Genomic DNA, 26,326 nt, shown 5'->3' with positions numbered 1-26,326 from the left:
CTATCTTCCCTCCTGATCTGCTGTGTGATTTTGGGCAAAAATTATCTTGACTGGGGCAGACTGGAGGATGAAAAGGTTTAGAGAAGGATTTCTTTTTGGAGGCCCTCTGAAGAAGGGATTTACAAATGTCTCCTTGGTGAAAATAGTCATTTGGGGAAGTACCAACCCACTTATATTCCTCATTTTGAAAAAATGAGCTTAATAATTTCCATTGCTGGTTGCTATCCCCCAACCCGATCTCCAAGCCTGCCTCCCCCTTCAGCTGTGAATCAGTGGAGACAGGCTACACAACCTCCCCCCTCAACTTCCACTTACACACACACGTCTGGGAGGCCCTAGGTAAACAGAAGGCAGAGGCAAGGCTGTGGAATTATTATTATCATTACGATGATGATGATGATGATGATGATGATGATGCTTTCAGCATGAGAAAACAGGAAGTGAAACTGCCCAGTGATAAATGTCTGGCCTCATCTCCTCAGCTGGACCTAAAGGCAAAGCAGAAGCCAGCCAGAGAAAACAGACTCTGGCAACCTCTACTGTGTGTGTGTGTGTGTGTGTGTGTGTGTGTGTGTGTTACAAGGAGTATCTCTAAATATGTGGTTTCCAGAACTTTTGGTGATCTTTCAGCCTTATTCTAATGTTTGTCTTTTCCCCTTCATGTGATATCTTTGGGGTGCTTCCTTACTACTTCCTTCCCCATTTCCTACAGAGAGCTCCCCATGGCTGTCAGAGGTGTAAAAGGTCAAGGCCACTGATCACTTAGCTCCTGCTACACACATCTTATCTGCCCAGGTCAGGCAGGTCTGAGCCATGCGCCTTTCTCCAGCCAGTTTTTCCCCACAGTGGACACATTCCAAGGGCCAGAGGCCTTTCTTCCTTCTCTCTTTAGGGAGCCGTGTTTTCTCTCCTGGACTGGCTGCCTGACACTCCATCTGCTTGGTTGATTATTCATGTCCTTTGTCTTTTCCTCAGGAATCGATTATGGATAAATGGTAGTAAGAAAACAGCATGTCAGGGCCAATGCAATTATCCCATGTTGACATTCTATTTGTGGCACTCTGGCCTCTGGAAACATTGAAAAACAGTGAAAATGACCTGATTTTCATAGTACCTTGGAAGCTCAACTTCCCAGGAAGAAAAGAGCAGACAGCTGTGTGGGGAGTAAATGAAACAAACTGGAGTTTCAGAAATACCTCCTCATTTGAATAATATCCACAGAACAAGGGAGGAGGAGGAGGTGTTAAGGAAGGGGAGGAAAGAGAGGAAGGAGAGAGCACTTTACCCATTCAAGACATTGCGCTTCATCCTGGTCCCTGGGGCCCACATCTTTTTATATCTTTCACACCAAAATCTTGAACAAATTAGTATTTTAAAATCTTGGCTTAAGAAAATACGTAGTTGTACTCATTGTTTATTGTAGCACTGTTCATAATAGCCAAGATGTAGAGACAACCTAAATGTACATTAATAGAGGAATGGACTTAAAAAATGGGATACCAGAGGAAATGTCTCATTATAAGATAATGTGGACAAACCTTGAGAAAATTATATTAAGTGAAACAAGCCTGTCACAGAAAGACATATTATGTAGATTCCACTTATTTAAGGTATTTGAAGTCAAATGCGTGGAATCAAAGAATAGACTGTTGACTGCCAGGAGCTAGGGAGAGGGAGAAATAGGAAGTCAGTAGAACATGGGCATAAAGTTTCAGGCAAGCAAGATGATAAACTCTAGACATCTGCACAACACTGAATCTAAAGTCAATAATGTTTTGTCCACTTAAAGATTTGCTAAGAGGGAAAATCTCATGTTAAGTGTTTTTTTTTTAACATTTACTTTTTAGTTGTAGGTGGACACAATATCTTTATTTTATTTTTATGTGGTGCTGAGGATCGAACCCAGTGCCTCACGCATGCCAGGCGAGTGCTGTTCCTCTGAGCCACAACCTCACCCCTGTGTTAAGTGTTCTTACCACAAAAACAGCACGACATAGCATAAAATAGTAACAGAACAGAACCTGACCTGATATACCTGACATGACATGATACAACTTATTAGAATACATGAAACACACTAAGCAGGTCACACCTGACACACGACACATGTGACACATGATGAAAGCAACACATGATACAGAAGATGCATGACAAAAGTGACACAGACAAAAGTTGTGTGCCACTGCTGTCACATGTCACATATGTCATGGATACATGTGGCCTGTGACAAAAATGAAGTGCATGCAAAAATGCCATAGGTGAAAAGTATGAAGAATAACATGGATAAAAAATGGCCCCCACAAAACACATTTTACATGACACACGGAATGACACATGTGACAGGTGGCACAAATGACACACGAAAATGGTGCCTGTGACATGCATGTGAAAAATGACAGTGGGGGCTGAGTGTGGTGGTGCACACCTGTTATCTCAGTGGCTCAGGAGGCTGAGGCAGAAGGATTGTGAGTTCAAAGCCAGCCTCCGCAAAAGTGAGGCTCTAAGGAACTCAATGAGCCCTGTCTCTAAATAAAATACAAAATAGGGCTGGAGATGTGGCTCAGTGATCAAGAGCTCCTGAGCTCAATCCCCGGTATCCCCAAAACAAACAAACAAATAAACAAAAGACATTGAGAAAAATGACACGTGTCATTTGTGAGACATGACATACAGGCAAAAAGGAGACACATTACCAAAATCATATGTGAGAAAGATGATACAGGTGTGATTAGTGACATGTGCAGAAAATGGTGACACCATGAAAAAAATGTTACAGGAGCTCAAAATGACATGTGGGACAAAAATGACACATGACATATGTGATGCATTTGGTCTGCATGACATTCATGACAGAAATGATAGTCTTCATGTCTGCTGTGCTTTCTGAGTATAGAATAGGGGTCCATAGATGCACATCTGGGGGTTGAGATGGGGATCTGAATCATGGCAGGGGAATTGGTTGAAGAAAACCTCTACTACGGAGCTCTCTGTTCCCAAACAGCTGCAGATCTCTCCATTTGGAGATCATGGTAGCTAAGAAGACAGGTGTTGGGTCCTTGCGTCCTGCATTCAGATCCCCCTCTCCAAGCCTTACTTGAAATCATTTAGATTAACTGGGCCCCAGCGTCCTCAACTGGGCCACTGGAAGGATTTTAGTAATACGTGGTAGGGCTCTTCTGGAGCATGGACGGAGTCAACACACGGGACCACAGTCATCTCAGAAACTAAATGTTGTCCCAACCTTTCTTTATTTACCTTTGTCTGCCATTCACCAGCCTCCAATTAATTCATCCAGCAAAAATACAAGTGCCATACTATGTGACAGACATTTGGCAAGCCACTGGGGATAGAGACAATGTTAGCACAACATAAATGTCAGAGGGTTCACAGTCCACACCCTTTCCAGGCTTCTGTTACTTTTTTTTTTTTTTTTTTTGGTGGCGTGGTGCTGGGGATCAACCCAGAGCCTCACACATGTGAGGGAAGCTCTCCACCACTGATCTATACCCAGTACCTAACACAAAGCAAGTACACAATAGGTACTGTCACACTGAACTCAGTTCTTCCTGGTTTCTTGCCCATTTTCTACTTCGTTTTCTCCGGCTTCCCTGTTTTTTCTTTTCCCAATTCTATAGGAAGAGGCCCGAGGTGTCTTGGCAGGGGAAGGCCCTGGAATCCCTCTGGTCCCTGTCTTGGTAAGGAAGCTCTGGGAGGGCTAGGATCCTGGGTAGCTCACTGGTTCTCCTACTCATCAATTCTCCTTATCCCGGTCTTGAGCTCTTCTATAAGCTCTCTGGGAAGCTGGAGTAGGGCCACTGGGCTCTGTAATAACCACAGTTCTTCATGGTAAACAAGAACCAGATTCCTGGGCAGTGACGTGGGCGGGAGCCCTGGCCAAGACATGAAGAAACACCTCTGCTCAGCCCTGACCTGCCTGGGGAAGGCCTAGAGGAGAGGCTGCCCACAGGCCCCTCTTGGCTCCCCTTCTAGTCATCCTTGGCCTGAGTTAGAGGGGACTTGGCACCAGCTTGATCTTCAAATACAAATGTTTAATCAGTCAGCTCTGGGGGGATGTCCAGAGTAGTGTCCTTCTCCATCTCTCCTTTTTCAGAACTGGTCCCCTTCTTCCTTTCTCATGTGCCCAACTCCTACTCTATCCCTCCATCAGGAGAATTCTCAGAGCATCTGACTTTGCGTGCATGCCCTGGACCAAGATTTTCCTCTTAACAATGTGACTTCTGACCATAGGATCAAATCTCCTGGGATTTAGGCCAAACATAATCTCTGCTAATTCCTGGGTGGACAGTTGGACTGGCTTAAATACCTCTAGAAGGATACAAGAAGAAACTGGGAGGAGAACTGTGTGACTGGGGGTGGGGGTGCTTTGGGTGGGAAAGAGAAAGACACTATATATAGCATTTTGGGTTTTTGCATTTTGTACCATGAGCATGTATCAAAAATTTCAAAACAAAATAAAACAAAACAACACACATGCATACAAAGAAAAAAATTCTATGATTCTGTACATTCTTTTTTAAAATTTTTTTTAATCATTGATGGACATTTATTTAATTTATTTATTTGTATGTGGTACTGAGAATTGAACCTAGGGCCTCACATGTGCCAGGCAAGCACTCTACCTCTGAGCCACCACTCCAGCCCCATCTGTACATTTCTTATAGGTCAAATATAGAAAAAATCTCCTTATTTCTGTCCTCATGGCAGAAGGGACAGTGAGACAACAACATCAAGATGGCATCCTTTGGACCAAGTAAGTTAGGCTTAGAAGGGACTGTCAAAGGCGGGTAGTAGTTTGGCTTTAAGATTTTCTGAGTCTGAATGACTCAGAATCTTATAATATGGGGCCCTGATGCTGGGTGCCATCAGCCAGGAGGGAGGTCCTCACTGCCTGAAAGGCCACAACTCTCCCAGGTACAGGACTGCAGTATCCCCTTCTGACCCTGAAAAGTTAACAGGGGTGGACCATCTGTGCTACTTGCTTACCTTTGTACTTGGGACCAACAGGGAGGGAATGGACCAGTTTCAGCACCCTGGGGAGCCAGTGTCCTACTGAATAGGTGCCAGAAACTGCCATCACTTCCTGGGCATCATGCCGGTGGGGAAAGGGAGCTATTGTGGAGCAGGTACAGTTTCCGTTTTTCAAGATGAAAAGAGTTCTGGAGATGAATGGTGGTGAGGGCCACATAATGTGGAGGTAATAATGCCACTGAACTATATATTTAATCATTCTAAATTCTTACGTCATAAAATGTTATAATTTTTACAGCACTTTCATATAAATTACCAATATCTCCCTGTCTTCCAAAGTCCAAAACCTGAGTGGAATTTCTAGCTCTTGACTCTGCCTCATGCTTCACATATTTTCTTTTTCTTTCTTTCTTTTTTTTTTTCTTTTTTGGTGGTGGGCTACTGGGGATTGAACTCTGAGGCAATCAACCACTGAGCCCCATCCCCAGCCCTATTGTGTATTTTATTTAGAGGCAGGATCTCACTGAGTTCCTTAATACCTCGCTTTTGCAGAGTCTGGCTTTGAACTTGTGATCCTTTGGCCTCAGCCTCCCTCGCCGCTAGGATTACAGGCATGGACCACTGCACCTGGCTCATGCCTCACATCTTGACATTCTGCCCTATAAACTACATTCCAGCCCAGGCCATGCTGACCCTACTTGTGCTTCTAAATAGGCCATACAAATTTTCATCTCTCTCCACTTCTGTGTGCATGTTAAGCTCTTTCTCCTGTGTGGTTTTCCTCCTCCGCCTGAAGAATTCTTGCTTATCTTTCGAGGCTCAGGTAAATGTCACTCCTGTGGGCTTCCTAGATAAATCTCTTCCATTTTTGAGTGCTGGAGCACCATGCTTAATCCTTTTCAAGGCCACTTCCACTAGGATGCTATTAATAAAACAAACATAACAAAAATAAATAACAAGAGTTGGCTAAAGTGTGGAGATACTGAAACCCTTGTGCACAGCTGGTGAGAATGTAAAATGGTGCAGCTGTTATGGAAAAACACTAGGTAGCTTCCTCAAAAAGTTAAACATAGAATCACCACATGATCTAGCAATCCCACTTCCGGGGATATACCCATAGGAATTAAAAGTGAAGACTCAAATGGATAGGTGTACACACATTCATAGTGACCTTATTTGCAGCAGCAAATAAGCAACTCAAGTGCCCATTGATGGATGAATGGATAAACAGAATGCAGTATATGCGTAGAGCAGAATAACATTCAGCCTTAGGAAATTCTGATACAGGATACAACATGGATGGATTGGAAAGCATAATGCTGAAGAAAGAAGCCAGAACAAAAGGACAACTATTGTATGATTTCATTTATCCGAGGTAAATATGCAAATTCATAGAGATAGAAAGTCAAATGGTAGTTGTCAGGGTCTGGAAGGAGGGGAGAATGGGAGCTATTGTTTAATAGATACAGAGTTTCAGTTTCAAGATAAAAAGAGTTCTGGAAGTAGATGGTAGTGATGGTTCCATAACAATGTGAATGGACTCAATACTACTGAATTGTGAGTTGAAAAATGGTTAAATGGTAAATTTTGTGTATAGTTTACATATACACAATTTGTATATGACCATGATATGTTCATATGTGTGTGGTGTGACAAGGCACTTAGAGTTGTCTGGCACCTCCAGTAGGTGACCCATACATCACAGGTCTTGGGCATTCCTATGCCCAGCACATCTGGCACTAACGGGGTGCTCTGTCAATGTTTGTTGCCATGAAAGGGGACAGGAAGTTATTGGGTGTGTGGGGGGTAGATGCAGGTCTCAGGCTAGCCCACATGCTAACTTCTCTCTTCCAGGACATCTATGACTACCCAACTGGAGGAGGCTCTAGACATTTATCCAGGGCCATGGGTCAATCTTTCCCCAGAATCAATGAATGCACTTCTAGGAAGGAAAGGGACTTGCCTGTAACATATGCTACAAGGACCACACAAAAACCAGAACTTCCTCTTGTGGTGTAAAAAGGCCCCAGAAATTTTGTGAGACTAGAGTTTTTAAGGTCACACACCTGCCTATGTGATGGTGTACATGTGGTTCTTGGAGGAAGAAGGGGACAAATGAGGAAATCTCCGTGTATCCTTTTAATCTCTACAATGTTGCAGTTTTCACAACTTTATGAGAAATGTGGGGAAAAGCTTAGCTCCTACCTTATCTGTCATGGGATGAGCAAGAACAAAACAGTCCAGCTTGAGCATCCCTATTCAAAAATATGAAATCCAAACTTTTTGAGCCCTGACAAGATGCTCAAAAGGCTTCAGATTTTTGAATATTGTGGATTTTGTTGGAGTTCAAAATTAGGAACACTCAAAATATTCCCAAACCCATAAAACAAAGCAAAACAAACAAAAAAACCTCTTAGATCTAAAACACTTCTGGTCCCAAGCATTTCAGATAAGGGATGTGCAACCTGAATATATAACATATACCTCATCTGTTTAGGTCCTTCCTCAAAAGCTTAGAAATGCTAGGATCTCACATCCATTACTGCTTAAATGACTTTCTACAACCAGAAGGGATGAATCAGAATTCCAACCAATGCTCTTTTTTTGCAAGGGCATTGGAATTCTGATTTGCCCCTCTAGTTGTTGAACGACTTTGGCTGGTGTGATAGCTAGCTTTCCATTACTGTAAACAAAACAAAAACAAACAAAACAAAACAAAAAAAACCTGAGATAATCAAGTTTAAAAAAGGAAATGTTTGTTTTGACTCACAGTTTTGGAGGTTTCAGTCCATGGTGGTTGGCCCTGCTACTTCTGGGCCTGAGGCAAGGTAGTACATCCTGGTGGGGAGCACACCACGGAGGCGACCTGTTTACCTTGTGGTTGGAAGGAAAGAGAAAGAGAAAAAGACTAGTGTCCTACAATCCTCTTTGAGGACACAGTCCCAGTGACCCTAAAACCTCCCTTTGGGCCCCACTTCCTAAGGGCCCCACCACTTCTCAATAGCACCTTGGGTTGAGAACCAAGCATAGGTCTTTGGAGGACATTCAAGATTTAAACTATGACAGCTGATTACTTGATTTTTCTAAGCCACATTTTTTAAAAATTCTAGTACTGGACATTGAACCCAGGGATTCTTATCACTGAGCTAAATCCCCAATTCTTTTTCTTTTTTTATTTTGAGACAGTTTCTAAGTAAGTTGTTGAGGTTGACCTTGAACTTGGTATTCTCCTGCCTCAGTTTTCTGAGTAGCTGGGAATACAAACCTGCATCACTGACTCAGATCTGAACCATAGTATTTTTTCAGGATGAAAGCATCAGAAATAATACCACTTAGAGCATTGTCAAGAGGATTGGATGGGATGATTCTTATGAGAGCACCTATCATATAACAATAGCTCACATTTACAAAAGCCAATTACCTTGTGTCAAGAACAGTCCAAAATGTTGTTCATCTATTAAATCTAGGGAATACAATCTCCTCCTTTATTATTCAAAGAAATAGTGTGGTGCTGCTAGGATCAGAACCCTAGGCTTGATTCTTGTATGCTCTGCTACCACAAAATTATGTTCTCATTTATCATTCTACCCTTAGGAAAACTCCTCATTCCCTGTATACACGTGGACATCTCTTCCCTCTCACTTCCATTTATTTATCCTAAGAAAGGAGAAAAATCCCAGGCGTTACTTGGTCACCCAGCAAGATCTGCTGACTGATCTTTTCAGTTGACCCACCCTGGTTGTGTTCCTGGATAGCAAGTTCCCTTTTCTTTTCTCCCTTCCCCAATTTATTATCCAGGTTGCATGTTTATCTGAGTGGCAAGTGATGTGCCAGACATAGGGTAGATGGGGGCAGAACCTGTAGCATGGGAACACAGCTTTGAACCTTCTTGAATCCAAGTGGATATTTGCCTCTCTCACCTATACATCTCCTACTAATAGGCAGGATCATAATTAGACGTCCTATAATCCTAATTAGTCTCATTTCTAGTCCCTTTAGATCATGTTATGTCTGTTGATGTGCAGAGGTAAAGTTTCCGTTCCCCTTTGGGTACTTCCTTCTTTCTCTTTCCATTCTCATTCCTAACCACTGCTACAGCTGCTCCTTGCTGTGGCTTAAACGGTCAAAAGGATTGGTACAGACAAGGGCATTGCCAATGGAAGAGCAGAGCATTTCTTTGGCCCAGAACTGTTCTCATGAAGGGCATTGTTGATGACACTTTGGGTAATAAGCCCTTAGCACCTTCAGAAAAGGTGTGATGGAAGGGATGACAGATGTCATTGAGACTAAAGAAGTGAAGTCATTTTTCTGGATCAGAAATTTTTGTGACTAATGATTCCAAGTATCTGTCACTGTTTCTTTGGAAAAATTTTCATTTTTATCTAAGAAATACTAGCCTATGACATGAAGACTGCTTATCTCTCCTTGGTGTCAAGTCATTGCCCTTTTCAAGGATAAGATTTCAGAGGACATCCAAACCTGCAGTATCTTGTCTAAGGTCCACTAGCCTATAAATGACTATCTCATCCAGAGATCCTATCTGGACATTTTCAAAAAATCCACCTCCACAGATTTCCACTCTTGATCATCCACCCATAATGCCACATCATAGTAAATTAGAAAATGTGTACTCCTTGATGGTGTGAAGGCAGGGTGGGAGAAGCTTTGATAGAGAGATTATCATGGATGCCTGTAACAGCACCCAGCCATACAAATGAACATAGACCTAAGCTCTGTAATAGATTAGGCCAAGATTGAGGGAAATTGGGGTGTACGAGAGTTGATCTAAAACAGCAAGTGTAGTCTAAACCTCTTAGGTTATTCCTGCCCAGGAATGATAGGCACTATATTTCAGACATCAAGAAGAATATGCAGTTATATTTCTGCTCAGGACTTTTAGTAGAGGACATATACATGAACTTTGGGTCAGAAATACTTGAATTTTGTCCTTTGATAACTGAATGACCCTTGGAGAGTTATTTAATTTCTCTAGAATTCAGTTTTTCTCCTTTATATAATACATATGTGAGGATAAAAGTACATACCTCATGAGGTTGGGTTCTAGTTAGGATAAGGTTTAGCTGTGAGTGATAGAAAACCTAGGACATAAGTCATTTTAATAAGGATACTTTTTTTTCCCCTATAAAAGTGTGGGTAGGTGGTTCAGGGCTGAAAAGATGGATCTGTGCTTCCCATCCACAACCTGTAGTCTACTTCATGGACAATGAGGGTTGCTCAAGCACTAGCCATTAAATTTTCTTTCCAGCCAACAGGAAGGAGAAAAGAGGAGAGGGATAAAGACCCATCTCTTTTCCTCAACTATTTCCATTTACAAGTCATTGGCTAGAAATTAAATCTCATGAATGCAATCAGCAGTAATGGAGTTTGAGGAATTGGGAGGTGTGTTTTATTTCAGGTAGTCTCATGCTTAGCTAAATATTGGGGGTTCTTCATGGTCAAAGAGGGGAAAAATAGGCATTATCTTGGGGAGTGAGCTAGCAATCTCAGCTACAGAGCCTTATGAGATTTAGCCGAGACGAGGCAACTAGAGAGCTGACCAGTGTTGGTCACTCAGTAATCATTGTCATCATCATCGTTATCATCACCATGAGAAGGTGGAGGATACGTTGAAACTATGCCAGGATGTTTTCTTATTTTAATTGCATCTTGCTGATGAAGCCACTCATTTATGTCTTCTCTTCTCTCTCCTCTCTCCTCCTCCTCCTCCTCCTCCTCCTCCTTCTTCTTCTCTCTTCTTCTTCTTCTTCTTCTTCTTCTTCTTCTTCTTCTTCTTCTTCTTCTTCTTCTTCTTCTTCTCTCTTCTTCTTCTTCTTCTTCTTCTTCTTCCTTCTCTCTCTCTCTCTCTCTCTCTCTCTCTCTCTCTCTCTCACTCTCTCTCTCTCCAAAAGGGTTGAACCCAGGGGTGCTTAACCACTGAGGCACATCCCCAGCCCTTTTTATGTTTCATTATGAGACAGGGTCTCACTGAATTGGTGAGGGCCTCTCTAAGTTACTAGTCTATCTTTCTTTTTAAGACACTTTGAGTTCCATCTTTTTATAATACCTCAAACATCTTCATGAAATATAACTACATAAAAGGGAAAAATGAGCATAGGATTCAGGACAATGGTTATCTTGAGTAATATATACAAGGATGGCTTGAAGGTAGAGGAATCATCTCCTTCAGTGTATGTTATTGTCAAATTCCTGGTTCTTATTTTGAGTAGTGGTTCACAGATGCCTACTGCATTATTGAAACTAACTAAATAGACCAATGATCCAATGATCGAGTTATATCATGAACTGAGGATTATAATTAATCCAATTCTATATCCCTGAGTTTCTTAAATTGCCTTTGTGTGTGCTGTCTTGCAGGGCTTGTGTGTTAGCGTGTCAACAGTAGACAAAAATAGAAATCTATTTGTATAGATTTCAACTGTTTTTGTGTGTGTGGTGCTGGAGATTGAACCTAGCACCTCACATGTGCTAAGCATGTGCTCCACCACTGAGCTACATCTCCATTCTGACTTCCAACTTTTTTTTTTTTTTGTAGTGCACCCAGGGATGCTTTGCCACTGAGCTACATCTCCAGCCTTTTAAATTTTTTATTTTGAGAAAATCTCACTAAATTGAGGCTGGCCTTGAACTTGTGATCTCCTGCTTCAGCCTCCTGAATTGCTGAGATTACAGGCATGTACTGTGGAACCTAGACTTCAATTTTGGTAGTTTTTTAAGTAGTTCATAACAGATGGCCCAGAGATGCAGAAGCCTGATGACCTAGGAATAATTGGACAACTGAAACCCAGCTGGGGATTCCTCCTGGAGTTACCAAGGGCTAAATGGGCCACAGAAGACTCCCAGGATACATAATGCAGTGTGTGGAGACTATACACACAATAAATACCCAGAAAACACATGTACATGAATGCAACACAGAAGTACAATGTGCCCTGGCATATAACAACAGTACAAATGCCTACTGGATGATAACTGAGGGGATGAACTACAGGAGGAAGCCCTCGGCAAGAGATCCTGAGTAGTAAGTTCTCTTCTGATACTGGTTAGATATGTGAAGGCCCCTTTCACCCCAGTTTGTTCTTTCTCATCTGTACAATAGTGATAATAACATCTGCCCTGCCTACCTCACAGCGCTATTGTAATGATAAATGAAATACTTTTCTATAGGCTAGAAGAAGTGCAAAGCATCTCCCCAGAACTCCATATAGGTAGAATGGTGGTTTTGATGTCAGGGACAGGTCCCTAGGCATCAGACACAGAGTAGAGGAGCAAGCCAATCATGCCTGAGCAATGGTGATATTTAATATAGCATGATAACTGATAGCTATGCTTTATGAAAAGTTCTCATAAATACTCTCACTTAATTCTCACTCATCCCTGAAAGTAGATTTTATTAGTCCCCCCCCCCTCCGGATACAGAGAGGTTAAGTGGCTTCTCAAAGATAACATGTCTGGAGACCCTTCTGCTTATTCGACCCTAGATTCTGTGGTTTTCCCAGTGTACCTTGCCGCCTCTGAAAGGGCAAATGAACTTATTTTCTTTCCAGCCTTGTGGAAAGGAGTTGGTTCAAGTACCAGGAAGGCCCCAGTGAATTTCTGCAAAGGACCAACTCAGAGCCCTGGGCAGACCACACCAGGGACCCCCTTTCACCTGAGGAAAAGTCTGAGCAGTTGAAGCCTTCCTCTTCCTCATCCCTATATTCCTTCCTCAGGCCCGGGACATCTTTGTGTGTGCTTCCTGGATGGGACAGCAATCTGCAGAACTGGCGAGGCCACAGCATTTTCCATTCCCTGTATCCTTAGTTAGAGTCTTTGAAGAGTCAGGAGAATCCCAGGGCCCTGGACCCCTACCTATCCTGCAGCCTAGGAGGAAGCTCTGGGCAGCTGCAGACAGAATTGAATCCCTCCACCTTCCCCTCCCAGGTCTGCCGGCATCTGTCTCCTTCACCACCAGATTAATACTGTTCATAACCTCAGGGGTAAGCATAGCACCTTGTATGCAGTAGGCACTAAATAAGTGCTGCTTGACAAGAGCAGCTATTTATATTAGTGAAATCATTTTCCTCTTTGGTCCATGGGTGAGCCCTGCTGTCCTGGAAGGGACAGAGCTGGGAGGGTGTCTCTGGCACTTCACTCCATCCTTCATTCTTGAGTCCCAAGGAGGAAGGAGACATTTGTGCCTGTGCCTTACCCACCAGGTCTGTGTCCCCATGGGCTCTTTTTAAAGGATGCTCTCTTCTCTCCAGAGTTTTGTTGGTATATATTAGGGGCCATGTGTGGCTATAGGTCAAGCCTCATTCTCTAATTTGGCAGGATTATAATTAAGTTGAGGTTTTGTCCTCACTTGTTTTATTCCTGTTGTCTCATTTCTCAACTGCTTTACTGGTAAAAGCAGGGAGGCCAGCAGGAATGTATTTAATGATCATCCCCAAACCCCACCACAATGTGTGTAGAGACCCTCTGGCAGTTTAAAGTCTGGGCCTCCCCAGTCCCCTTCCTGAACTAGACTATGCTATGGGGTCCAGCTAGATCTTTGGTATCTTCCTCAGAGACCTGGGGTTGGTTAACCCAGTATAGAAGTAGGCAAAGTTCTTTAACAGTACCCACTTCTCCTTATAGCTGTAGGCTCAGGGACTAATTTTTCCACATTGGAAATCAGAACCATTTCCCAGAGCTTCCCCTTTGCTACATTATCCCATCGGATTCTGTCCAGAAGTCTATGAAAAGATACAGCTGTTCTTCCCATAGAGAGAAGTGCTAGAGGTGTTTAGGATCACACAGCAGATCAACGGGGAAGGCTGTGGGGGTATAATTCAGGCTGCCTCTAGCTTCACCCATCCTCTTCTCATCCTGTGTTCCTTTCAGTTTATTTACATAAATATGTTCCAAGGCACAACTACTACATTGTTCATGGTTACAGAGTAATAAATCTTTACTGAAAACAGTAATGAGAAAAGAGATGTAAAACTTAGAGGAAAATGTTCCAGTTAGGAAAACAGCTTAATGTTTGCCTGACACTTGTTCCTGGAATGAATGGCCTTTGCAACTCCATCTCACCCTTGAGGTCTTATCTAGCAGCATTCTTACCAGTCATCCCTCTCCTTCAAAATACAGCCCCTCTCCCTATTCGTTGCTGCTGTCTAAAAGGTCCAGACAACCGGAAAACAGTAGATTTTCCATCGGGATGAGTTACTTTCATAGGACTCCCTTTCCTTTACGTGTCTTCAGTTAAAAACTAGGATTTCTTCGTTCCCGCTCACGTCTCCGAACCTCCAGCCTCCAGCCCCCAGCCCCTACCCCCACAGCCCAGGGTTCTCTCCTCTCCCGGAGCCTCGCATCCTCCCCTTTAAGGCGCGCCCCGCCCCCACACCAACGCCTCCCCAAGCCCCACCCCCCTGGACCTCCCCTTTAAGGACCGGCCCCGGACGCAGACGAGCCTGTGACGCGGCCGCCGGCCCCGGGGCTGGGTATATTGTCGCGCGGCCGCTTCCCCCCCGGGCCGGGCCCCCGCCGTCCCGCGTTCCCCGGAGCGCCAGGCCCCCGGGGGGAGGGAGGGAGGGAGGGAACTGGGCCGGTGGTCGCCAGCGGCGCACGGCGGTACCCACGGAGCCCCGCGACCCGCCGAGCCTGGAGCCGGGCCGGGGCGGGGAAGCCGGCTCCAGCCCGGAGCAAACTTCGCAGCCGGGCGGGGGGTGGCGGGGACCCCGTCCCGAGCCGGAGGAGGGGGCGGCCGCGGGCCCTCCCGCCTCTGCGCCCGTGTCTCCGGGCACCATGCTGTCCAACTCCCAAGGCCAGACCCCGCCGGTGCTGTTCCCCAACCCGCCGCCGCCGCCACCTCAGCCCCCCGCCCCGGCCCAGCCACCGCCGCTGCCCCCACAGCAGTTCCCCCAGTTCCACGTCAAGTCGAGCTTGCAGATCAAGAAGAACGCCATCATCGACGACTACAAGGTCACCAGCCAGGTCCTGGGACTGGGCATCAACGGGAAAGTTTTGCAGATCTTCAACAAGAGGACCCAGGAGAAATTCGCTCTCAAAGTAGGTCTGGGGCCCGGGGAAGGGGAGGACGAGGTCGGAAAGGGGTTCCGGGAACGGATCCCCAGCTCGCTGAAGCGGCCGCAGTGCACGGGCGGTCAGCGCTGGGTGCTGACCCTCACCTCGGACAGGGTGTCCCAGGCGACTGTGGGGCCGCGGCGGGGCTGCCGGGTCTGGGTGCCCGAGGTGCCCGGAGGTGCGCGGCGAGAGGCGGGAGGGTGGCGGCGGGGTCCCGGCAGACCTCGCCGCGGAGACCGAGTTTCCGGTCACCTCCGGGAGTGAGTGGCGAGGACTTTAGAGGACTCGTGAGGACTCTGCCATTTTGGGGTTTGAGCGGGATCCAGCCGAGTCGCAACGGTCTGGCTTCGGGACCACTTCTGCCTATTTCACCAGATCTCAAGGAAGTGATTTTCGGGGCTTGTGGCTCCTAATCTTTCCCTCCCTCCATTCTTTCTTTCTGCGGGCACAAAAGACCCATTACTCATTGAGCTGGTTGGTCGGTTGGTTTGGAGAAGTCGGATCTCAGAGGTTTATTTAGCCTCGCTCCTTATTTGGGAGGCGGAATGTGTGATTTCACTTCCCTGGGCCTTGCGAGGGCGGCCGTGCAGCGATGGGGCGCACCCGCCCAGGAGGCGCGGGGCTGGAGATTCCGCGGGGACACCGTCCTCCGCGCGCGGGGGAGGGATTGTTTTGATCCCGGAGCAGGCCCCCTCCTACCTCCAGTGCCTGTGAGGCCCCAGATGGGAGGCTAGCAGGCCACGGGGCGCGTTGTCTGCTGTTTCCATAGCTCCATTGATCTTTATAAACCCAGTCTACAAGCTTCAGCTCGGCCAGGCGCTGATTCCGCAAACCCGAGACAGCCTCTTAGGTCCCAGCCTCGGGTGAGTAATGGACAGCAGGAGGAAACGCTATTCTTGGACTGGGGAAACCCAAGCTTTTTTTTTTTTTTTTTTTTTTTTTGGAGGGGGTATGGGAGGGAGAGATGGGGATTCGTGGCAACACCACTTACTTCAGAAGTTAAACGGAATGGACTTGGAGGTCTGATGTGATGGGAGTGTGAGCCGGTCGTTCAGGGTCACCAAAAAGGTTCACTTCTCAGAAGTGTTTCAGGTCCAACCACATCTCTAAAGGTGACAGGGCAGGTCTCTTTCCCCTGGGGTGTCTTAATGATTGGAGGAGGGAAATACTTCCTGTGTTATATTTTCCTCTTCCCTTTCAGCCCACACAGCTAGCTGTATTTCAGTTATCAAACACTAAACCCAGATATGAGTTGTGGTGAAATGACTGGCATATACAATCAGATATATATATATATATATATATAGCAGTCATGTCCAATTTCTAGATTTTAAAGTCTCTATTTTCCTGCTGCTTTCATCCTCAGTGCTATCAGATTTCTTTGGTTTTTACTCTAAGTTTTTCTGTCCTGGGATCTCAATTGTTGCTTAATGTTGACTGTTGGAGAGGGAATTTATCAGTGTCTTGACCACTGTACTATGTGTGCCTTTGACTTCTCTTTCCATACTAGCTACTAAGGGGAGAGGTGGAAAGGTATTTGGATGGACCATGGCTCTGACCTTGGAGATTAGAGGTGAATGAATATAATTTGACCACAGTTAACCTGTGCTGTTGAGGAAGTGACAGACATTCTTTCCTGCAGAGTTTTCTGTCTCTTTTGAGATGCCATCTACCTTCAGCTTCAGCAGTCTGGGGACACTGGCTGTTCGTTCTCTTGGTTAGCTGGAAAAAATATAAAGACTTCAGAATAGAAGCTCTCAACTCCTGTTTCTTATTCTATTTAATAGACACACACCCTCTAAAATGCTTTTGGGTGGCAATTCAGATTTTTGTTGTAACTAATAAGCGAGAAGTTTGGGAATTTTTCTTTGAATATTTTTGAAAGAAAAAAGCGAGTATATTAAATAACACTCATAGCTTATTTTTCTGCAGGTAGAAGTGGGTGAAGATTGAAGTCAGAGGCTGCTGTTTTGACAGGCAGCCTGCTTCCAGATCTTAGAAGTTGACTCAACTGTTAAATTGTAGATTTCCCACACAGCTTTGTGTTAAAACTTAATAATAGAGGAAGAAAGGAGGATGAGGCATTTGGAGACTGACAGCAGTGTCAACAGCACTTTCATATCCAAATATTGGCTAAGACATAATTACAGCTGTGGGGGAATCTGGTTCAAAGAGTCCTGTTCTAGAGACATACACCAAAGAGATTTCCAGATCTTAGATTTTGATTAATTTCAGGTGCTGAATAGTGAAATAATTTTCAAAACCAGGGGTCTTTTGATTATAAAGCAAGGAAGGAATATGTGGTGGGACAGGCAGGATTGGTGATTCCATTGGAAAGGTACCTGAGAAAGAGGCAGGAGACCTTCCTTCACATGTGTGCTGAGCCCATTCTTGAAGCCTTAGGTCAGGTTGAGGCCAGCTGCTGGGCTCTAATGGGGTTTCCAAAGTCTGCTATCTTGTAGCCCTGGGAGTTGATGGGAGGTAGTGGCTGCCTGGATACCCTGTGGCCTGGTGACCTCTTTGCCCTGTTAAGTGAAATCAGTGCTTTAAAAATGGTCCCAACCTACCCTGCTGCTTCTTTACCTTCACCTTGCTTCACCTTCATCTTGGAGGGCAGATGCTTAAATTCTTTCAGTGGGTGCTGTGACTTCTCCCCATCATCTTTTCTATCAAGTTCTTAGTTGTACCCATACTTCAGGCAGAATTTGAAGGGGCTCATGGGGTCATCTCATCCTACCCCCTCATTTTGCAGATGAGAAAACCAAGACCCACATTGAAGGAGTGGCTTGCTTCAAAACAGCTACTTACCTGGTAGAGGCAGGATTAGACCCAGGTCATCTGACTCCTGGTCTCAGGCTTCTCCTTACTTCCTAACTACAGTGACATTGATGGACATGGGGATGGTTGCTACTCCAAGGTACCTTGAACCTGCAGAGCTACTATGCCCTCAGGTCCTCCTTTGGCTATTGCCAGCGGTTGCTGGGTGAGTATCTGTCACCTTCCAACCACAATCCCCAAAGTTGGAGGGCAGCTTCCAAACTCAGTAGCTCCATGAGTTTTGAATCTGTGGTAACGAGCTTTTTTTTTTTTTTTTTTTTCCCTCTACCAATGAGTTTTGATAGAAATATTATTTTTTATTATTTATATGAGAAAATGGGGATTCTGTTTATTTCTTTGGTAGGGACACCAAGTCTCAACTCATTTGCGTGTAAATTGGTTGCATTCCCCATGTGGTTCCTCCATTGCTTCTTGCTTCACTGTGTCATGGAGACTTTCAGGTATTAGCTGAGTAAATTTAATTAAAGTTGATACTATTGTCCTACTCTGCTGTGCAACACTGATTAGGTGAAGCCTGTTATTGCCTTACAAAATATAGAATGTTGCCATAACTGATCTCTGTTTATCTTTCCATCACATAGACTAGAGGAAACAAGGTAATGTAGATTCTTCTTTTCTTTGTCCAGTGGGCCTCCCTCTGCAAGTCATGTAAATGCTACTTTGGTGTGGTTTCCCTTGGCATCATGAAAGGGAGACAAATTAGAGCCTCTCACTTGTGGTCTGGACACTGAAAAAGGGAAATGCCAGAACTCCCTCGTCCCCCCAGTACAGGTAGCTTCCTATCAGCACACCTTATCTGTGCACCTGTGAGAGAGAGGGCAATGTGGCTGGATAGCATCTTAACTTGGGGTTTGACGGGCGGAATCACAAGGTAAGGAAAGTCTCCCTGACCAAACCAGCCTCTTTTATATCCAGTATGGTTCCAGATAGCTAACAGGTTGCTGAACACTTACCACATGCATAGTCCTGTAAAATGTGGGCGGAGGGGGTAGAGCCAGTCAAGAAGCCTATTTGGAGGAGGCAAATTAACAAATATAGTCTAGGGCTGTACTGTGGAATATAGTAGCCACTACCCATGTGTGGCTATTAAAATTAATGAACAGGAAGGAATGAAAACTAAAAGTTAAAAATTCAGTTGTGCCAGGTGTGGTGATGTAATTCCAATGACTCCAGAGTCTGAGGCCAAGGGATCACAAGTTTGAAGCCAGCCACATTTCAAGTGTGTGGTAACCTCATGTGCCTGGTGCTTCAGAATTGAAGAGTGGAGAACATTTTCATCCTTGCAGAAAGTTCTACTGGACTTTGCTGGTCTGGGGGCTAAGTGTTGGTTAGAATAGAGGAACTTTAAAAGAGAGCTGTCTGTGAGGGCTGAAGGAACTGAGGGAAGCTTTGACTGGTATCAGTGGGGCATTCCAGGGCTTCTGAATGAGCAGGTCTGCTGGAGGACCTAGTGAGGTCGCATGTGTGGAAAGCCAAAGTGGGAGGAGCAGGAGACCTGGGTTGATCACTGCTGGGATCTGGGGTGAACCTAATCCATCTGTGTATCAAAGCATGTTTTAAGTGTTTGGGGGGCTTGAGGTTGTTATAAATAAATGTTTAGAATCACAGAGGTTGGGGTTTGTGGACTTTGGAAGGAAGGGCCTGGTTTCTGCTTTCAGAGACCCTATACCTCTCTTGGGGGAAGCCTCCAGGTATATCACCCTTGGCCTTGTCCATGACCCCCTTTCTATTACACCAGAGCTCTTGGCATCACTGAGGCAGGATCAAAGCTGAGTCGGCTCATGGTCCCTTTTCACTAGCGAGTTCTGGGCTTTGATAGAGCTTGAAAATAATCTCCAGCTAAGATCTGAGATCAGTGGCTGTTAGGAGGGGAGAGAAAAGCCCTCCCAGGGCCTCAGAGCAACATATTGGTGGGAGTCTGGAAAACAAAGAGCCTGTTTTTCAGGAGCAAGGAGATATTGGTATCCATGGGTGAGAAGATGTTTTGATCTCTTGGGACCTGAGGGATTGGGCCATCATCCATCTACAATTTGACTTAAGAAGCAGGTGCTGGGGATTTGGAGGAGGGCCTGGAGGAATCAAACCTCAGGACTGCTAGAGGCAAATTTAATCCCTGACCAAATCCTGGGGCTGGGGGAGGGTCAAGCTCCTGTCACTCACAGAGCCCAGGATATGAGGGGTCTGTGCCAGGGGGAATATCAGCCAAGGTGGCAAAGAGCTGTGACAAGAGCATCTGCATCTGAATTGTTTCATAATTCCCCTGCAACCCTGCCATGCTCCCAGCCAGGATTCTCCCTGGTGGTTTGATATCTGTAGTACAGGAATTCACACTTCCCTCCTATTCTCTTCTGCTCAGTCCCTTCCAGGGGTCATGTGAGGCCTCTCCCTTTCTTCCCTGTACTGAGTCTTTCCAGGTGGTTGTGTCCTGGAGGGAGATGAGTGGACAGGGCAGAGTTCTTCTATGAAGGGGCCGCAGCTCCTCTTGGTAATGGTTTCAGGCCCAGGGGTAAAGGGACCCATAACTAATAGTGACTTGGAGTTGATGTCTGTCACCGTTCTTGCTTCCTTTCATCTCACTAAGGAATAGGCTGGATCAGTGCAGAAAGGTTCTGTGGCACATCCAAGATCTTACTTGGTGTCAGCATCAGAGCCCTGCCTTGGGACCTGGTTCCCTGGCACCTGCTCTTGGTCTGAGTTCCTTGTTTTTTTGGTTGCTAGAAGGTGGTAGTACTGGGGTGATAAATACGGCAATCAAAAACTGAGCTCCACTAACCCATCTTTCCACATAGGTCACCTTATTTATACATGGGGGCATTGGTAGGGAAAAAGAAGACATCCCATTGAGCAGCTTAATATGTACCAGGTATGTAATCCATCAGGTTGCTATGCCTTTTCTGGTCTGTAGGAAAATACTGATATTTTGTATGTTAAGATATAAATATCTATATTATAAGTAGAGATGAGTCTGTTTCTATGGATTATGTGCTAGATAAGAAAGCAAAGAACAAAATCAAATAACCAACAACCAAACCAAACAAAACAAAACAAAAAAAACCCAGAAAACAACACTGGTTCTAGCCTCTGTGCTCTGCTAACTTATTGTGTGACCTTGAATAGGTCAGTTAAACTTTCTGGGCCTTAGTGTCTACATCACAGGGTCTGGCTTCAGTAGCCCCTGAGTACTGGCAGTGTGGGATAGCAGAAGAGGCAATGTTGGAGGCCAGAGGCCAGGGTCAGCAGGATAGGTGCTGATTTACTCCATGTCTCCCCATCAGCAGTATCTGGGCCAGTGTGATGCCCTTTTGGTAGGCATAATGCTGGGCTCCAGGGCAGCCTGTGTCCAGTTAATTAATAATCATCACTGACCAGCTGTTCCTCCTCTTCTATGAAGACTTGGAAAGCGTTCCAGTTGGTGACTCTGCAGAGAGATGGGCTATGTAATTCAGCACAGTGTGTGTCTTCTCTTCCCTTGAGATCTTAGTGTAGTCGTGGTACAAAGTGGAGATGAGAAATTCTTTGTTTTCCCTATTCCACAATACCTTCTCACTTGAAATCATGGGATGCTAGAAGCCTATTCTGTCTATGTGGCTGTGCTCTGCAGACACAGTTCTGGGTGGGATGTTCTGAACTGACAGCTGGGCTGATCCCAGACCTGACAAGGAAATTAGGATTTGTGTCCAGTTCCACTCAGCCAGGGAGGCTGGGTAAGAAGTGAAACCTGGAGTCTGAGGAAGCAAGAAGAGAAGGAGATGCCTACAGGTGTCTGCTCTCTTTCCTTTCATACCTGTGCACTCATGCTGAGAACCGTGGTTTCAATCCTGTGGGTTTGAACTGTGCGTTCCTGTGTATCAGGCCATCTAATTTGGTTGGACAAGGAAGAGAGGCAGAGGCACAGAGGAAAGGGTCATGAGGTTGGGCTTGGCCTGTGGCATTGTAGAGTTCTTGGGGACTTTATTCTCTGGTCCAGTAAACACCTCTGTATGCCAGCTGGCAGATGGTAGAGCCTGGGATATAGCCCCAAGGTCAACCCCTATTTGTATGTAATGTTCCCCTCCAAGTTCAGCCAAGCTGTGTGTTCCTTCCACTAGGAACATGAGCTCTCCAAAAGGGTCTTGCAAAAGGGCATCTTATTCTTGAGGGACATTTCCAGGCATCTCCTGGCCAGTGCCCATCTGGGACTCATCTGGGAGGTGAAGAGAGGTGGCCATAGGTAGGGAGAAGCTCTGTGACTGCCTGTTGGCAGCCTTTTCTGTCTCAGAGAAGCTGGAAATCTGGGCGAGTAGAATTGTTAATGCCTTCTTTCTGTTTGGCTTATCTCCATGACAGTCTTCTTTTGTACACGAAGTGTAAAGGTGAGATCTCTCCAATCCTGGGGATTGGAGGAACTAAAAGGGAGACCTATGGACCGCCTCTGTGTCAACTCTTATGCCTTCCTCCTCCAGCAGGACTCCTTACCTGCCCTCTGTGGCAGATGATTAGGTTGATCACTTTGTCATTTCCATATTGTTAGGAAGCTCCCAGCCCACAGTGGACATTGACAGTCTGGCCTCCTTCCCAGGACCCAGGACTGTTACTCAGCCCCTCTGTCCCAACAGCTAAAAATAAACCTGCCACTGCTGCAGTCTAACCCTCCCAGCCAGGCCTGATATCTGTCCCAGGTCTTCCTGCCATACTGCTGACCTGTTTATCACACTTCTCACTTATGCCCTGCAACTTTGCCCCTTTTTCTTCCAGCCTGAGCTTGGTAGGCAGTTTGGCCAATTCAGTATTCTGAGTGCTGGGAGAGGAGTTGTGTTGGTGCTTCTCCAGGCATTTAGAATCATGTGTACAGAGGCTCTCTGAAGCAGCCTTGCCTGTTCCCCAGTGGGAAAAGGTTAGATAAAGGAGGGCAAACAAGGCCTCTGTGCTTGCCGTTAGCTCTGGGGTCCTCCAGGCTCTAGTTCTGAGCAGGCCTTCTTGCCAGAGAATATATGGGATGAGTGGGGCATCTTCTGCCCCAGCCCTCACACTGACCACCGTGGGACTGAGCTTGCTACCTGATTGTACTCCTGTCCCATTTCTAAGTTATACTCTCCACCTCCACAGTGTGAGGCTTCAGGTTACTGCATTCTAAGTGTGACCTCATCTTGTTGGCTTCTAAGAATAACTGGGTCCTGGCTCTTGGGGCCTCCTTTCTGAGTCAGGCCATGGCCCCTGGTCCTCCCTGCTCAACCACCTGCAGAATGTTAGTTACCCTGAGCATGAGTTTCTTTTACCCCCTGACATCAGGGGCAGAGGTATTGATGATCTGTGTCTACTGCTTGGGGACCCTGGAGATCAGTGGAGCAAGTTAAGGAAATAGGTGCAGGTAGCTAGAGTATCTGCTTAGCCAAGGGATGCCGGGCAGAGTATTTCCTTCAATTTTACTTTGGCATTCTCTTCTGATTTTTCCAAACCCTGGACAGGTGTTGGTACTAATCATGGTACAGGAAGGTTCTGTGCATTTTCTGGGATTAAGGTTTGTTTGGTGGTAGGGAGAGTGATATGAGCCAGGAGGTGGGACTTGGGGAGTCCTGTGCCTCAGTGGAGTTACATACCCATACATGTCTTCCTGCCTCTCCTCTTGGGTCTGTTCCCTGGAGCCTCATTTCCTCTGCAGGGAGAGGTTTATTTGCCAAGGCCCATTGGACTCTGGAGGGGAGGAGCTGGATGTAGTTGCTAAGAGTTTATTTTTAACTCTGACAGAAGGAGTCCCTGTCCTTGAAATGGCCATACCCTTTCTTTTCCATCCCTGCCTTGGTCTATGATTCTTTGGAGAAGGCAGTAGGATTCTAAAGACCTAACTTCACAGGAGCTCTCCAAGTGAAGAGTCTGTAGCTTGCTTGTCATGCTTGGTTTCTGCAGATTGTGAAGGGTCTTGGGGCAGGGGAGCGAAGGGGCAGTTCTAGGCATTCAGAGGGTGGTGTGTGGAACTCAGAGCATTCTAGGAATGCAGGTGGACTGCTGACAGGACTGCGACTGCGACTGCATGTGCCCTGGAGCTTTGCTGGAGCAACCACCAAGGGGTCATCTTGTGCTTTTCTTCCCTCTCAGGACAGATGCCCAGGTTGCTGGCTCCTTGGAAGGCCGAAGGGAGCAAATGAAATAGAGTAACTATTTTGTTAATGCTTATATCATAGAAGTGCCTAGTGGTATTGTTATTCCCATGACCTCCAGGCTCACAAGCACTATGTCCTGTCCAGCAGAGCTGCTGTGATTCTCAGTGATTTCATTTTATTTTATTTATTTATTTTTATTAGCTACACATGACATTACAATCTCAGTGATTTTATACCCTTTGTGATCTTCTTTCCCTGTGCTCTTAGGAGGAGGAGGGAAGGTAGCACCCTCTCTCCTGGGTCACAGACTATCTTCACTCGTTACCTTGGCTCAGATTCTTTGAAAGAAAATAAAGTTGTATTGCAGGTGTAATTAGAGAAGGAAGGAATAGAGAAATGTAGTGGTGAGCAGTAGAAACAGGGTCTATTTTGAGAACCCTGATGTGGAGTAAAGGTCTTGCCCCTGCAGTTCCACAGTATGCGGGGGTGGGGGGGTGTCATTTGCCTGAAGTGCAGCTCTGATCACGCAGCTTCCCAGAGTAAATCCATTAATGGGTTCCTTTAACTGCTGCATATATGAGATATCCAGATCCTTCCCAGGTCTGGCTCCAGTCTACATTTTTTTCTGAATGCATGCGTTTTCTTTCTTTTTTCCCACCTAAGCTTAAGTGACTTATATTTGTTGTTTCCTTAATAGAATTCTGCTTTCCATGCCTAGACCTTTGTGTCTGTCCATTTGTATCTTCTCTGCCCCTCCCTGCCATGCTCTGTCCTGTCTATACCTACCTATTCTGCCCTGCACAAAGGGTTGTTCTTCTGTGAAGCCTTTCATGCCAAAAGTGAGGGGCTGGGGGTGGGTGTAGTGGATGTGGGCAGAGGTTGTGCCTGGCACTCACGAGGCCCTGGGTTCAATGCCCAACACACAAAAAAATTGTCTTCCCCTCCCTGCATGTCTAATTGCCAAGACACCTGTCATTTCACTTTTTAAATGCATCTCTCCATCTGTAAGATGTTTCTTTAGATATTGGATTGGATTATAAATTCCTTAAAGACTCATCTTCAATTTTATGGTATCCTCTTATTTCTATGTAGTGACTGTATGCCCTCATTTAAAAAAAATTCAGGGCTTGGGGGCATGGCAGCTCATCCCCCTTAATGTCTGTCACTGTTCTGTCTGCTGGAAGGCATCTTCCAGGCATTTCTTTTTTTCCTTCCACCCACTCAGATCTGCTGACTCAAGAAGGTATCTTGTGTTTCTGTGTATGGAGTTCTCATTCTCATTTTTGTAAGAGAATTGCAAGAATTGATGTTTCTCCTTCTCCCTGTTCTAGGGGCCCTCCCTTTCCTGCTCCATTATGAAGATGACCCTTCTGCCCCTTGGAGAACTTTAACTGAGGGAGGGAGATTGGAAATGTGCCTATCTGTACAGTTCTTGGCATTTTCCTAGTTAGTTTCAGACACACAACAGAGACACACAGATGATGTCCAGGGTTATCTCTCTGCTGGCTTCACTCCTGTGTGTTGAAAGAGGGACTAGCATTGAGCATCAAGTTCCTGGGACTGAGGTCAGAGGTTTGAACCTTATGGGGCTACTTGTGTCCATGCACAGTAGATTTGTACAGGAAGGAGAATCCTAGAGACCTGGCTCCTAACCCTACATATGAGACTCTGAGCAAGCCCTAAAACCTCTCTGGACCTCACTGAGTTTCCTCATTTTACTTATTATGATTACTATTATTATGGTACCTGGGATTTGACCCAGGGGTGCTTAACCACTGAGCCACATCCCCAGCCCTTTTATATATTTTATTAGAGACAGGGTCTCTCTGAGTTGCTTAGGGCCTTGCCAAGTTGCTGAGGCTGGCTTTGAACTTGAGATCCTCCTGCCTAAGCCTCCCAACTTGCTTGGATTACAGGCATGCACCAGGCTCATTTCCTCATTTTAAGTCAAAGGGCTTAGCTTTGACCAGAAGTACTTCTGCATGGATGCTTTTCTTTCTTCATCACTGTTACTACATCCCTTCTGCTGGGAAAGTACCTGATGCTGGGAAAGAAGTAGTCAGCCTGGGTCTTAGAGAGCTTCCAAGACAGAGGGCATCCTTTCCATTTCTGTAGACCAAATAATCATTTCACTCTTCTGTTGGCTGCAGTATTTTTATTCATTCATCAGTGTTTATAAACGTTTATTCTCCTCCATGCATGCCTCCTGTCTTCCCTGCTGACTGGCCATCAGGAGGCCCAGATGGCAAGATTAGCACAGAATGGAAGCATAGTCAGGGTCATCCCCTTGGGTTTAGACCCTTTTAATACCTCTGCTATATGAGATGAGAGGAATTTTAGAACAATGGGGGTTG

General features: G+C 45.6%; 1 protein-coding gene across 1 annotated transcript in view; it reads left to right on the top strand.

Moving 5' to 3' along the window:
• Window positions 1–14,580: 14,580 nt before the first annotated feature.
• Mapkapk2 (MAPK activated protein kinase 2) overlaps window positions 14,581–26,326 on the top strand; it is a 44,625-nt gene continuing 32,879 nt past the window's right edge. The window contains exon 1 of the mRNA XM_027934664.2: window positions 14,581–15,042. Within this exon, the coding sequence (XP_027790465.1) occupies window positions 14,779–15,042 (264 nt within the window). The 5' untranslated portion in view covers window positions 14,581–14,778. The remainder of the gene's footprint in view (window positions 15,043–26,326) is intronic.

Source organism: Marmota flaviventris, chromosome 12, assembly GCF_047511675.1.
Source record: "Marmota flaviventris isolate mMarFla1 chromosome 12, mMarFla1.hap1, whole genome shotgun sequence".
Lineage (NCBI taxonomy): Eukaryota > Metazoa > Chordata > Mammalia > Rodentia > Sciuridae > Marmota > Marmota flaviventris.
Note: the sequence above shows the minus strand (reverse complement) of the source record. Positions and strands in the feature narration are given on the sequence as shown.